The sequence below is a fragment of the Mugil cephalus genome, chromosome 4 (genome assembly GCF_022458985.1).
Source record: "Mugil cephalus isolate CIBA_MC_2020 chromosome 4, CIBA_Mcephalus_1.1, whole genome shotgun sequence".
Lineage (NCBI taxonomy): Eukaryota > Metazoa > Chordata > Actinopteri > Mugiliformes > Mugilidae > Mugil > Mugil cephalus.
In genome coordinates, this window is record NC_061773.1 from 23,143,010 (window position 1) to 23,156,489 (window position 13,480).

The following is a 13,480-nucleotide window of genomic DNA, read 5'->3' on the forward strand; positions in this document are numbered from 1 at the left end:
TTACCGCTGCTGTCTCAGCTGATTGTCCTGCTTCTCTTAACTTTTCAGATTTTGCTGTTCAGCCAAAGCATTTCTTTGCTGTCAGTTCCATTCACGGTGCTACTTAACAGAATTCTAGATTTCTGCATAAAAATTACTGCTAGCACTACGCAAAGAGGAACCAGTCAAATAAGTGAAGCATTTATGTGCAAAAGATACATTTTCAACTAACTAGACAGACTCTAAATTGGCCTTGAAATGAACTTGTAATCCTAGATTACGATAATAATGATCATGTATATTCATAAATGACACTAAGCAGAGTTTAACATATAACACACGTAGTAGGTAGGAGGTCCCTACTTAATCGTCATCAGTTTCGGCTCCTGGGCCTTAAAAGTGTTGCTTTAAAGGGTCGCTGTATATTTGTCCTCCAGTCTTCACCTCCAGGACCAACGTCGAGCTCGTTGGCGTCCTCTCCTCATCTCATTATCTGGAGCTCTGGCCTCGACGTCTAGACATCGTCATTAAATCCTATATCTTATTCATGTCTAAGCGGGAAAGACTTTTAGGTTTATTAAATCAAATCTTTATTGTCCACTCACAGTCTCATTGAAATACATTATGTTGTTGCATTATGTAGCTTTGGTAACAAAAGCATTTTATTATCTGTTCCTTGTCTGTTTGGGACTGAGGACAACAAAACCTTTGTGGTAAAAGTTTCATTTGGTTTAAAAAATGAGCACATTTAGATACATAATGACCGAAATTATAGTAAAAATTAATATTGCAATGTTTCAGTCCATATTGTCAAGTTATTAGCAGCTTCATATGCATTTAATTTATAAATCTTATGAGAAATCATTTTATGAGAACCAGTATTTTACTGCAGAATGTCTGAAAGGAGGGAGGCGACTCTTCCCGTGTTTTCTTGATACGCTGTCATGACTGTATTTTCCAGGAAACGTGTCGACAGTCTTTGAGCCGTTGTGAATCCTGTCAAGTCAGTAGCAGCCCTCATCAAGCCACAAACATCTCTTCCCTCTGGGGTCCACTAGCCGCAGTGTTATGCATTATCTGTGGTCAAGAGAAAAAACATTTTTTAAACTTAAAAAAAAAAGAGGATGAACGCCAAAGGAATATGCCACTTTTCATTACTTTAGTGAAGTATCCTCATCCGGCCCACATCCTCCCTCCCTTCTCCCTGGTACCTTTTCCCTCCACCTGGAAGTCCTCGGGGAGCAGCTTGTCCTGCCGGCTGCCCAGGCTGAAGGCCAGGAAGGAGAGGATGAGCGAGTCCATGATGCTGATGATGGCCAGGATGTAGGCCCAGCGCACCGTGCAGTTGCCCAGGGTGTATTTGTCGGTCCGCTGGCCACACATGCGCTTCACCTCATCCGAGTCCCAGCCGTCAGGATAGATCATGCAGCCGATCACCATGCACGTACCTGGGGAGGCGAGGAAAGAGGAGGGGAGGAGAGGGGAGGGGCGCGCTTTCATCTGCAGCTTTTTGGAAAATTTTTAAGGATTTAAATCTGAGAAGATTCTAGTTAAATGTGCTCGTCATTCATGTGATTTATGCAGGCTGTTAAAACAGTAAAAATAGCACCGCAACAACAATCGACGAGACGCACATACAGCTGGGTCGCTTAGCAACGCCGCAGCATCTCAACTCAGGGAAAGACGAACTTGTTCATCCATTATTGACTCTGCACACAGACAGCTGTCCTCATGTCATCCCATCTCAGCCTGATAAGGTGAAACATCTCACTTTCACTTTCTCGATCTTCTCACGTCCTTCACAGAGCACGTGGCCTCAGTATCTCAAACCTTTCTTCGGCTACTCTAGAAGAATCTGTTAAAGTTATTCCATTCAGCTCACATTTCAGGGTGCTCTCAATGCCATTTATTCAGTATCTTTCCCTGAGCTGGGGTTTACTTCAAAACCAGTGCACACTCACAAGTTGTTTTATATATATAAATATACTACACTGTGTCTATATCCTGACTAACCTACAATCGACACCAGCCTCCATCTTAAAACCACATCTTAGTCCTCAGATAAGCTGCCATACGGCCTGTGCCGAAGAGAGGGCAAAAACACGTCCTCGCTCCCCAGGTCTAGACCTAAAATTGGGTCGGCACAAAGAAGGATGTATCAGAGCACACGCATTAATCAGCAGGTGCGAGAGGTCTGAAGAGCGAGAGGAGAAAGTGTAACTGCACACCTGCCGGTTAATCTCATTACTTGTTTCATTACAGGCCCGTCCTTTCACTCGCAGCTACATCTGTTCACAGGCTGCCTCGTGTTTCAGAAGCAGAGTCACGTTTCACGAGTGCTGCTGTCTCAAGGGAAGACGTACGTATGCTGGGTTCTGAAATTTCATGTTTGCAGAACGTCACTATTGTTCTCCATCAGTGTCCTACTGTTTTCACTTTTTTATTTTGACTGAAGCCAGCATGTAGTGGAGTTTTACTCTCTACTCTAAAATGCCATTGACTCTTCATGAGCTGTTTCCCTTCGTGAATTAATTGGCAAGGTTTACATAACTGAATAACCTTTAGTGTGCCCCCCACATACATTTTGCATAGATCTAAAGTAACACTTATTATTGACGTGTTCCCTGCCTTTTACTTCCCACTCGAGTCAAGGTGGTATCTGCGAAATGCAATTAAAACATGATAAGCGTGTGTGTTTATGCAGAAATATGTCCTCTATGACTAATACATGATCGGAAATGCTATTATTAAGCACCTAACACTGAATGATCAGTGTGCAGCAAGGCTTTAGCTAGTTATATAACCCTAGGCGACTAGTTTTTTATGCAGGTAGGATGTTTAGGGGTGGCTCCCAAGATGGGGATTGTGTAGCTTGAGGGTCACAAGAAATTATTAATCTAGAAATTAATCTTGTTGCGTAATATGTCTCCATTTAATGTGAAATACTGGATAATTTGACCAGTGGAGTTAGATGTTATTTACCATAATGCATATAATAGTCTAGATCTTTACCGTGGTTGCTGTTGAGTTAAGGAATGATACCTCCACCACTATAAGCTATTATTATAACTACTGTATTTATTAGGGGTGGGAAAAAATATGGATGTGGCAATATATTGTGATACTTTTTCTTCCAATGGAATATCGATTTTGAATATCTTAATAACAATTTTAAAAGAAAAAGCCATGTTTTGGGCTGATCGTGAATGACTTCCACACCACTTTCTCTGTACAAGTGCAAAAAAATGGATTAACATTGCGTTTTTTGACACAATTTGTCATCTGATGTACATATAAGCAATGTGTATTTTAAGCTGCATTTACAATTTCTAAGTGAACTATGTAGAATATTGCAATATCATAATCGCGATAATATATTGTATCGCGACTCAAGTATCGTGATACGTATCGTATCGTGAAGCGCTTGCCAGTACCCACCCCCGGTATTTGTCATATAACTCTAAACGATTGCAGCTGTTCAGCAGCTTTGTTCAAACCCCCGGAGCTCACTGGAGGCCAGCTGCATCCAGGCGCAGATCTTGTAGACGCTGCCCGCGTTGCAGAAGAAGAAGAGGCTGAAGCAGACGATGCTGGCCACCACCAGCAGCATGGAGATGCCCACGAAGAACATGGCCGTCTTGAAGGCGCCGGACGGGATGGAGCCGAAGTCCAGCGCGCTCCCTTTGCAGGTCAGCTCCGAGGTAAGCGCGTTCCCGATGCAGTAGTGGAAGAGGCCGAAGTACCCGGCCTGCGGCGTGTTGACGCTGTCCCCGATCCAGTAGGGCTGGATGAACACCACCACGGTGATGACGGCGAAGGTGATGGTGAACACCGTCCACAGTACGCCCACGGCGCGGGCGTTACGCACGTAGTTGGTGTGGTAGATTTTGGCCGCCTCTTGAGCGGGGAGCATGGCGACAGGAGAGGAGGCAGACTTGGTCAGCTGTTGGTCAATAAAGTTTTCTGTCTTCTATAGGAAGGATGGAGATCACACAAGTCCTAAAACGTCCGAGACTGAGTGCACATTCTTAAAATCCCTCCTCAGAAAGTGCTCGGTCAGATGTGACTTGAGGCCTCCAGGAAATTCCTGTGTTTCAAGCCAAGACCAGTTCCCAGTGCAGAACACACACCTGTAAAACAGAGGTTAACAGCCCCGGTAAAACACTGGAGACCACAGCGGCACTTAGGTTTACTCCGCAGTGTTTAATGCGTGGATCTTCCTCGTATATGAGCCGAGCGGAGTGTTTCCTCTCCAGGGGAGGCCGTGGTACTCACATAATGAATGATTAATGGTTAAAAGATCCGCTGAATAGACTAACAAAGTACCAGCTTTTCCAGGTGGCGAGCAAAGCGGTTTAAAAGACCACAGGTCACTGAATCAGTTTGCTTTATAGTATTTCCCTTTTGGTTTTTTCATCATTTAGATCTAATAGTGGCATTGCCTGAGGAGAAAGTACCAGATTAAACAAAGTAAAACTGCGTTTAACAATTAGCAAGATAATGTATTTCATGGAAAAATACAAATGAGCAGCATATGCTGCAGATGTGGTACAGTATTTCAAATCATCATATTATGAATAATTCATTAATGTAAGCCCTGTTTTAATGCACTGAGCTAGTTTAAACCACTTCAGTGAATCTGTTGATCATATTAATGACATTACTTGGTTGGTTTGAGGAAAACTAAATTAATAAAACTGGAAAAACTCTCAAAAAAACAGTGACAGAAACAAACAAGGAAGAGAAACTTTCTCAAGATTAAACACTAATTCAAATTTTGAACATAATCGAAAGTCAAACAGCAAAAAGTGAAATCTGAGAGGCTGAAACTATGACCTGTTTTAGATATTCTTACACTGGAAACTAAAACACAGTTTCAGAAATGTGAACACATGTGTGAACAGAGTTGAACAGATGTGGTGGAGTAAAGAGTACAATATTTGCTTCTGAGTGGAAGTGGAGTAAAGTGCTATAAAACGAAATACGGCCATAGGATTGATTCGTCATTGTTTGCATTAATCCACTTAGTTACATTCCTGTGCTGACTATCCTGTTCAGAAAAGACATGATACAGATGCACTCCTATTTTAAAATCAAACATACATTAAATCCAATCACCTTTAATAGTCTTTACATAGCAAAGAAAACATATCATATTTAAGAGGTTTCATTTGTTTCTGTTGAAAATACCCATAAAAGGAATGGAAGCATCTACAAAGTCATCGTTTTTCTCTTTAGAATATTGCACCATCATAAGGAGATGTTCCTTCACAGAAAAAGCCTGGATACTTGTGGAATAATTGTCAGGTGTGATCATGGTTTCATTGATGTTGATACAAGAGTCTTAGGACACAGCTGTGTGATTCTTTTGAAGGTAAAATGTCTGTCCTGCAAACCAGGACAAGAAGGACTTTCTGGCAGAGGAGCAGTAAAGAACCGAAAAGAGTTAAATAGAGTGAAATGCCTGAAGTGTATGTTCGACAGAGGGAGGGGTAGAGGTATAAAAATGGCTGCCTCTTGCCAACAGAGGGTGGTATTATGACGTGGGATGCCATGTCAGCCTTAAGAACAGGTGACTTTGTGGAAATTGATGGCATCATGGATACCACAACATTCTGGTGAGGCACAAAGTACAATTTTTTTAAAACTACCTGCGACAGAAGGAATCTGCTGGAACACTGAAAATAACAAATTGGTTCACTCAAAGTCTGGAGTTTTCAGAGTTGAGTTTGAGTTGCAGAAGCCATGGGATGATATTAGTGCTGAAAGAAGATGCACTGAGTCATTTCATCTGATATTATATTATATATAATTATATAATATATTATATTTATGGAGGCAAAAAAATAGAAACAAACTCAATATTTTCAAATCTGTGAGCTGTTCTAATAATTGTTGGCCACCACTTTATTTATTCAAGCAACAAAAAAAAATGATTTCTTTGAGTCACTGTGGATTTCTTTGCATGGGATCCTGCGAGTCTGAAATAAAAAGTGTGTACTTCGTTCAAACAGCAGAGGGAGCTACAGAGCTGCAGTCGAGCTGCCTGATGGTTTTTTTGACATCAAGTAAGAAAATGTAGGAGTAGAAAGCATGTGTGTGTTTTGTGCATGTGTGTGTGTCTGCAGTTGTGTCAGTGGTGGAAAAATATTCGTGCATACTTTTTCGATGTAAAAACATTTTAATAATTTCACAATAATAATAATATCTGGGCCTTTAACTAGGTACAATTTGTACAAAAGGTACAATTTTCCTAATTAATGGGTGTTATACAACAATAACCCGCAACCAACTTAAAGTGGAGACTTGATGACAGGTTTATTCATTAAAAAACAGATGAGACGTGGTAACTTCTGAGCCACGACTAGTGTCTCCCTCTGCCTTTCAGGACACGTCCTTTAATATACATCTGATTAGAACAATTAAACCCATGAACCATCCAAACAGCAGCACACAGCAACATATGGGATGTAACAACTGGGGATAGTCTGTCTATAAGGCTTGGGGTGTATAAATGTCTATATACAGTTGTTTTAGTGCAAAAAAAGTACATTACGAAAATGTTTACATTTTATGAACTATTACTTTTGCTTTTTTCAAACTAAACATTTTATGAACAACCTGAAATTTCTCTTTTTCTAGGACTAAAATAAATAATTTTGCTTCATCCTGCTGTTTAATTCTGGTTCTCAGCACAGCCATTAGTGGAAAAATTAGGAATAGGTGCCAGTTTCATTGAACAATTGCAGTTAAAATCTCCCACTTAATTCATCTCACGGGCCAGACTGGACCTTCTGGTGGGTCAGTTTTGGCCAATGTGCTGACAAATAATGGATGGATGGAGTTAAACCTCAACATGTAGCTTGTCATGGTGGCGCTAAGTCTAACTGCGTCATACTTTTGGGTATCCTCAGCCGAAAAATCAATAAAGTAAACATTATTTGTAATTGCTTCCCTTTAACCTCTATTGTCCATTGTCTACTGTGTGGTGATGTAACATAAGTTTCCTATTTTCTCCGTCGTGGAAACAATCGAAAACAACGATATTAAATCAGCGTGTCAGACGAGGCAGTGTGAAAATTTCGTGGTCGCATTGTTTTGTTGCTCTCGCATAAATGGGTCCCTACTAACCAGGGGTTGCACGCATCGTCACATGGTGTGTGCTGATGCCTGTTCCGTCCGTGACTGCTGCACCGTGACCGTGCATGAATGTCCTGACTTGAAGAAGCCTTTTCTCTCGCTCCAGGCCTGTAGCTGACTTGGAAAATGTCTTCTTTGTGCGCTCGGTTGTGACCTGGAATCCAGTTGTCTCCGAGAAATGTTTCCCCACTTTCAGCCCGAGTCTCGGTTGCATATTTAGATTGCTTTGTTCTGCTGCTCCAGTTTGTGGTATAGACTCCTAAATAGATTGCGCGTGTAAGGGTGTGGGCATTGGCGTGTCATTGCTAAAGCTTTATTAAGTGATACGGCCCTGGTGTGAGAGGGAGGCTGTTTATAATCAAGTTATTTGGAGCAGCAATCCAATTTTCCAATACAGAATGGAGTGAGGTTTCATGTGCGTGTGTGTGTGTGTGAGACAGCGTGTGTGTGTGTTTTTTGATACGGTGTTTGTACGCCTGTTCTCCTGCGCTCGGATGTCTGAGTTCGCTCCGTCGATGCAAACTGTGATTCAGCGCGCTAGAAGCCGGGATTAAATAACTTTCACGGCTGTAGCCATTAATTATCGCCAGTTGTTATCTCGAGAGTTCTGGTTGTACGGCTTCAAGGGGGAAACTTTTTGCTTGTGAACTCTTTCTGTCGTCTCCGGGCCCTTCCCAGATCTGAGAGCCTCTGTGAGCACAAAGAGGCTTTTCTGCCATTTCAGCATCCCTTCCTGTCCTTTTTCTGCCTTGCCTGCTTCAGAGGCTGTTTCCATAGAAACAAGGTGCAGGATGCCCTCAGAGACACAAGCCGGCGGATGACGGGGTGAAGCGAGAGCTGAACTTGGACACATGAAATAATTAGGTGATTATGCTAATTAAACGGCTACTGTTTTCCCTTTTTTCGTGCAGCACGCTGCTTTAAACATGCACAGGTGTCGTGCTCCAACCTAATTTACTTTGTATGAGAACAGAACGGACTGCAAACTTAGACTCAGGGTCGCTCTCACATCAGCTGACGCAGATGGACTCTATTAGTCTTTTGTGAATGTATGAGTAAAAGCTCCAGGCAGAGGCCCAAAGAACAATCGTGCCTTGTTGACCTTCTCCTCTTGCACACACACACACAATGATTTTAGTGGCCTGCGATGCAGCAGTAACTCGGTCAATGAGTGGCGCTACCTCTCTGCACCCCCCACCCAACCCACCCCCCCGAGGCTGCAGCTGCCACTACGAGCCACCTTCCAGCCTCCACCCCGGACGCCGCCCTCTCACAGTCCACCGCTGAGCGCCAGAGCTGGGGTAGAAACTCAACAAAGTGTGGGCCAGTAAGTGCCCTGGGGATGGAAAGCGAAAATATAGGTCTGCTTCATAGCGGGTCACGGCCGTGACTCGCTAACCAACTCACAACTGGAACATCCCTCTTTGACTGATCATCTGTGCATGAACACACACACCCAGGCTGAAGCAGTGGTACTTAAATTACATCCAGTGTAAGAACTACTCCGGGCCTATTCAGAAATCTAACATGCATATGTGGAACAAGCATTAAAGGAAGTGAAATTAATTAATAGCATATGAAATAAAGTTTTTGGGAACTAAAACAGATCACAAACTTTGTTGAAAACCACATATAGAATATATAAAACAAAAAATATTAAGGCCAGTTGCTACTGTCTATAAAACAAAGCATTTATTAACTAAGAAAAGCTTTTATCTATTATAACATACTGTGTACTGTAATGTACTGTTTATAAAATAAATTTAGATCCCACAATTAGACTATAAAAAGAGCTATATGAGTAATAAAGTGAGTTATTTAAAACCAACTAATAGATTATTTATTGAGTGTGGCACATTAAAAATATAATATAATTAAAAATATTAGAAATTAATTTTTGAGCGAGAAATAAAGACCTCCCTGATGTTTTTTTGTTTTTTTTTGTTTAAGAGAGATATGGTTTAAGAGGGTTCTTTATTTTTGAAATATGTAAAGCAAGAACAAATACGGACGTGTTTCAGTTTTTGGTGAAATTTTGGAATGGACTATGTGATAAACTGAAGCTATGTTGTTCTATACAGAAATGTATGATGATTGAAGATTATAAGGATTATAAGGAGATAGAGTTAACTTGCGTTGCAGCGATTGATTTTGCTTGTTCGTTTTTATTTGAATAGTTTAACTTTTGTATTTTTCTGTAGATATTCTGTCGGATTGATTATCTAGGATAAGTATATACTATAAGTCTTCTGCCTAAATCCTTCTTTGGTCAATGATTGAGACGTTACGCTGTGTATTAAATCATTGAAAGTGAAAATAATGACCAAAATAAAAGAAAAAAAAATCAACAAGAGCAAGAGGCCATTACTTGACCAAACAAAGCTGCAGAACTCTTGTTGAACGTCATGTCATGTCTCGGACTCCGACTGCATGACTCATACAATGCAACAAAACGGAAACATATTAGCTTAGCTTAGCACAACGACCGGGGAAAAAAAGCTTGTGTTTACAAGTTTACAAGTGCTGACATAATGACTGCGAAGCGCTGACACATGCACACACAGACATGTTTCCAGTGTTTATGCTCGACATAAAGATAAGTGAATGCATACATGCTAGGTTCACTGTCTGAATTCACCATAGATCGATGTTTGTTTCTCCTTTAATTTGCTAGCGACCTCTTCAGGCTGTACCCGCCTCTCAAGCCCCTTGGCATTTTTTCCCTCTAACTATGAGCTACTATGCTAACAGCTCATTTATGTTTTTTACAAATTTAAAATACACCTTGAATGCGAGCATAATTGTGCATCAACCACCGTCAGGGAGTCAATATGAGGCTTTAAACAAGACTTTTAATATCCCCAAGCACGAAGGAAAGATATTCTTTCATTAATTCCACAGTCAGCAGTGAAGCTGGAGCTCTGCAGGATGATGGCACAAAGCACAACAGGGGGTCTGGCTCTGCCGGGAAGCGGCAAGGCCCTGATCTGCTGCGCGCCATCACTGCTGCTGACACGCGTGAGTCTAAATCTCTGTCAAACACGTGTCAGACACAAAAAACACAGGCGCCGTCAAACGTCCGCGGGCCCTCGCTGAACGTATAAAACTCTGCGACGGACGTGAAACGGGAACAAGAGCTACCGTTCGGGCGCCGCACCTCCTCGCTCCGGTTGGAGCCAGCGAGTCGTCAAATGCGCGTTTGCGTAATCCTGGCCAATTCAAGCAGTTTTGTTACGGTGAAGAATGGGGGATTAGCTTCTGGATCTTCAAAGCCAAATATAGAAAAAGCATGTGTGGGATTATAGACACATCAAAGTGCAAGAATAAGGACGGGGAATACATTTGGGAGCAGTTTCCATCTTCCATCTCCGAAGGAGGCAACGTGACGCTCAAGTTGGAGCCGCTAAAGAGAACACTGGATTTTCTTAAATGAAGCTTTATTCGTTACTCGAGACTGATTAGATGATGACGTTCTCACGGGGCGACGCTTACACGGCGGTGATGTGTTTTTTGGGGTCTTGTCAGTTGCGCTATATTACGTCTTTTCAAAACAATTTATTCGGTTTTTGAAAATAGCCAACAAAATCGTTGCGGCACATTGAAACTATGAGTCATTTTCAGGCCAGGATATTATCATAAGCTCCAGAAATTAGAATAATGCATGTGTGTGTGTGTGTGTGTGTGTGTGTGTATGTGTTACTGGAGGAAGCAAAGTGTCAAATCCGAGTTGGAGAATAAATTGGCATCTTCACCGTGACTGACAGAACCTGAGGGCGGCTGGACTGATTGCATTTCAGCGCCTCTTATGCAATTAGACTGCAGTTATTTCGACTGTATGCGCCGCCTAAATATAGGGATTATGTTGCTGTTTGGTGACTGCAATATTAAAATATCTCCAGGGTGTTATACATCACACGGCACGGTTACGAAATGCGCCTTTTTAACACTGTAAAAGTGCCCGAAAAGGTGGCAAACGAAAAGGTGTAAACATCCCCGAAGAGGAATGAAAGAGCTTTAACATGAGCAGAGGAAAACAGCGCGGCCTAATTATGTAAGAGCCTCTATGAGTTGGGTCTTAAAAGTTCACCAGACTGGATGACGTGCGTGTGTGTGTGTGTGTTTGCGGGAGCCACCCTTGTTTGTGTGTTATCCCCCGGGTGCGGTGGCTGGTGGACGGGTCCCAGCAGATCAAGGAGGATTGCAGCTTTATCCTCATAACTGCATGTTAATCTTGTGTGGAATCCAGGGCTGCGTCCGTGGCCTGTGCAGCACTGACGTCGCCACCTGGTCCTCAGCACGCCAACACACACACACACACACAAACAGGCACAGTTTGGAGGCGTAAGCTTCTCTTTGCATGCACAGAATGGGTTCATAGTTCGTGCAGCCACAGGAGGACTGTTTTTTTCTTACACTGTAAAACTGAGGGTGCAGGGACTGATTTTCCAGAGGGAAAACAGTTTGTTATGATCAATATACAAATGACAGTTCCGGCTATTCTACTAGAAACACACAGCTGGATCTGGCTGGTCTTGTGAAACGGTTCCCTCGTGGTGCGCTTGTTGCGTTGCGCTGTAATTGTCAGTGTTGGTCAATTTTGCTGCGCTGATTTCAGAACATGAGTCAGGGTTAACGGGGAGGAGTCTCTGTTGCAGGGTGGTGAAATCGCTTTGCATAGATCATTCAAACGGGTCAAATAGAAAAGCTCCGGATGTCACAGGAAACCGCGCTGGAAGACCCACTGCGTAAAAGATGACGACACCATACAGCCGGGACAGTTTTTATCCACATGCACTGTAAGCATGGAGTTTGCACTGTCAGTATAAACACTGTTACATGGAGCATCCCAACAATAAAACAGTGCAAAATACCAACCACATAATGTATGTATACACTTTTATAAGATAAACTTACTTAAAAATAACACTGAACAATAACAGTAACAATAAGGGCATCATTCATTCATTCATTCATTGACCATCTTCAGGAACATCTAAAAAAAACATGAAAACAGCAAACTGATCATGTATCTGTGGGTTGATCCACTTAGGCCCCTCCCCTCAGCCAATAGATACCCAAAGCCCCTCCCCCCCAATTAACAATATCCTGTTACCAGACATGACAGGACACCCTCAGAAGGCCCATGTCCATTCCCTGATGAGTCACAACACCCAAACATAATATTAGGAAGGTGGTCGTAATGTTACGTCGGATCAGGACCAAGCGTGTTTGAGTCAACTAAGAGAAAGGATTTCGTTTCCCCTTTTTGCAGAATGTGACTCAGCACAGGGGACGGTAAGTGGAGCAGAGTGTAACTTCCCGTCCACACACACACATGAAATGAACTCCACCTCTTAGAACATCATAACCTCTGAAGTTCTGCCCTTTGACCTCTAGGTGTTCAGCTCCCGTCGGCCCCTCCTCTCCGTCATGGGAACAGTCTCCCTCTGTTTATGGCGCTTTAACAGACTTCAGATGTCTGTCGCCACGGGCAGCGGGCGTGTAGATCGCAGATGTCAAACATATGGCCCGTAGGACAAAGGAGACCCGCCAGAGGGTCGACCCCGGCACCTTAGCGTGAATTTGCAAATATTACATAGAAGATGGCAATTTTTCAATGAAAATAAATTATATTCCTAATTTGTAATCCACTATTCTAGCAAGAGAAGTGGACTGAGACCCAGGACTTAACAGTACACAGTATTTTCATTTTTTTAAAGGGTAATTTATTAAATATAAACATTTCCCCTAATTTACTTGTTCCTCTTAGCACTAAAACAAAAGGTAAATGTCTGGAGTTGTCTATACTCATAATTTATTATGTTTGTTATGTTGCTGGTCTTGCATGGGCTGAATGTGGCCCCCAAACTAAAACCGGAGTGATACCCCTGGTGTGGATGGGTGTAGGTTTGAGATCTTCTTCGCAGCCTGGTGTCTGTGGGTGTGTCTGTGGGCGGGGTTAAAGCGGCTCGCCGAACCCCGCTGATTGGTCGCTGATTATCATTAGAGGCGGGGCTAATTCAGCAGTTGGTCCCGTTACGTGTCAGTCAAAAGCGATTATGCTGCTTTCAGGGACTTCTGGTATTTTCCATTTCTCCACAGAAAGCGCAAAAAAAGTAGTTTTTCTCAAGCACAGGTCTGTACGTGTCTATTACTCATATTACACGGTATTGTTATGTTAAGTACAGTTCGACGTTGTCACCTAACTTAGTTATTTACACTGTACATTATAATAACAAAACTGATATTGAAAGTAGGCGTAAATATTACAGCCTACATGATTTCCCATAGATACAGATTCCTGACACTAGCCTCACGCGTGCCCATGTGCCAGAAAAAAACAAAAAAACAAAAACATTTT

At 42.4% G+C, this 13,480-nt stretch overlaps 1 protein-coding gene across 1 annotated transcript; it reads right to left on the reverse strand.

Annotated features, from left to right (window-relative positions):
- Nucleotides 1-611: 611 nt before the first annotated feature.
- lhfpl5a (LHFPL tetraspan subfamily member 5a) lies at nucleotides 612-4,160 on the reverse strand. The gene is made up of 3 exons (XM_047583564.1): nucleotides 3,490-4,160; nucleotides 1,191-1,427; nucleotides 612-1,056 (listed from the first exon to the last, which is right to left on the reverse strand). The coding sequence occupies exons 1-3, from the start codon at nucleotides 3,890-3,892 to the stop codon at nucleotides 1,046-1,048; spliced, it is 651 nt and encodes a 216-aa protein (XP_047439520.1). The 5' UTR covers nucleotides 3,893-4,160; the 3' UTR covers nucleotides 612-1,045.
- Nucleotides 4,161-13,480: the final 9,320 nt, after the last annotated feature.

Excerpts from the sequence above, each read along its gene's own strand:
- lhfpl5a (XM_047583564.1), bottom strand. The coding sequence starts at position 3,892 with ATGCTCCCCGCTCAAGAGGCGGCCAAAATCTACCACACCAACTACGTG. Across the intron at positions 1,428-3,489 it reads CTGGATGCAGCTGGCCTCCA|GTACGTGCATGGTGATCGGC; the intron begins GTGAGCTCCGGG and ends TCGCCTCCCCAG.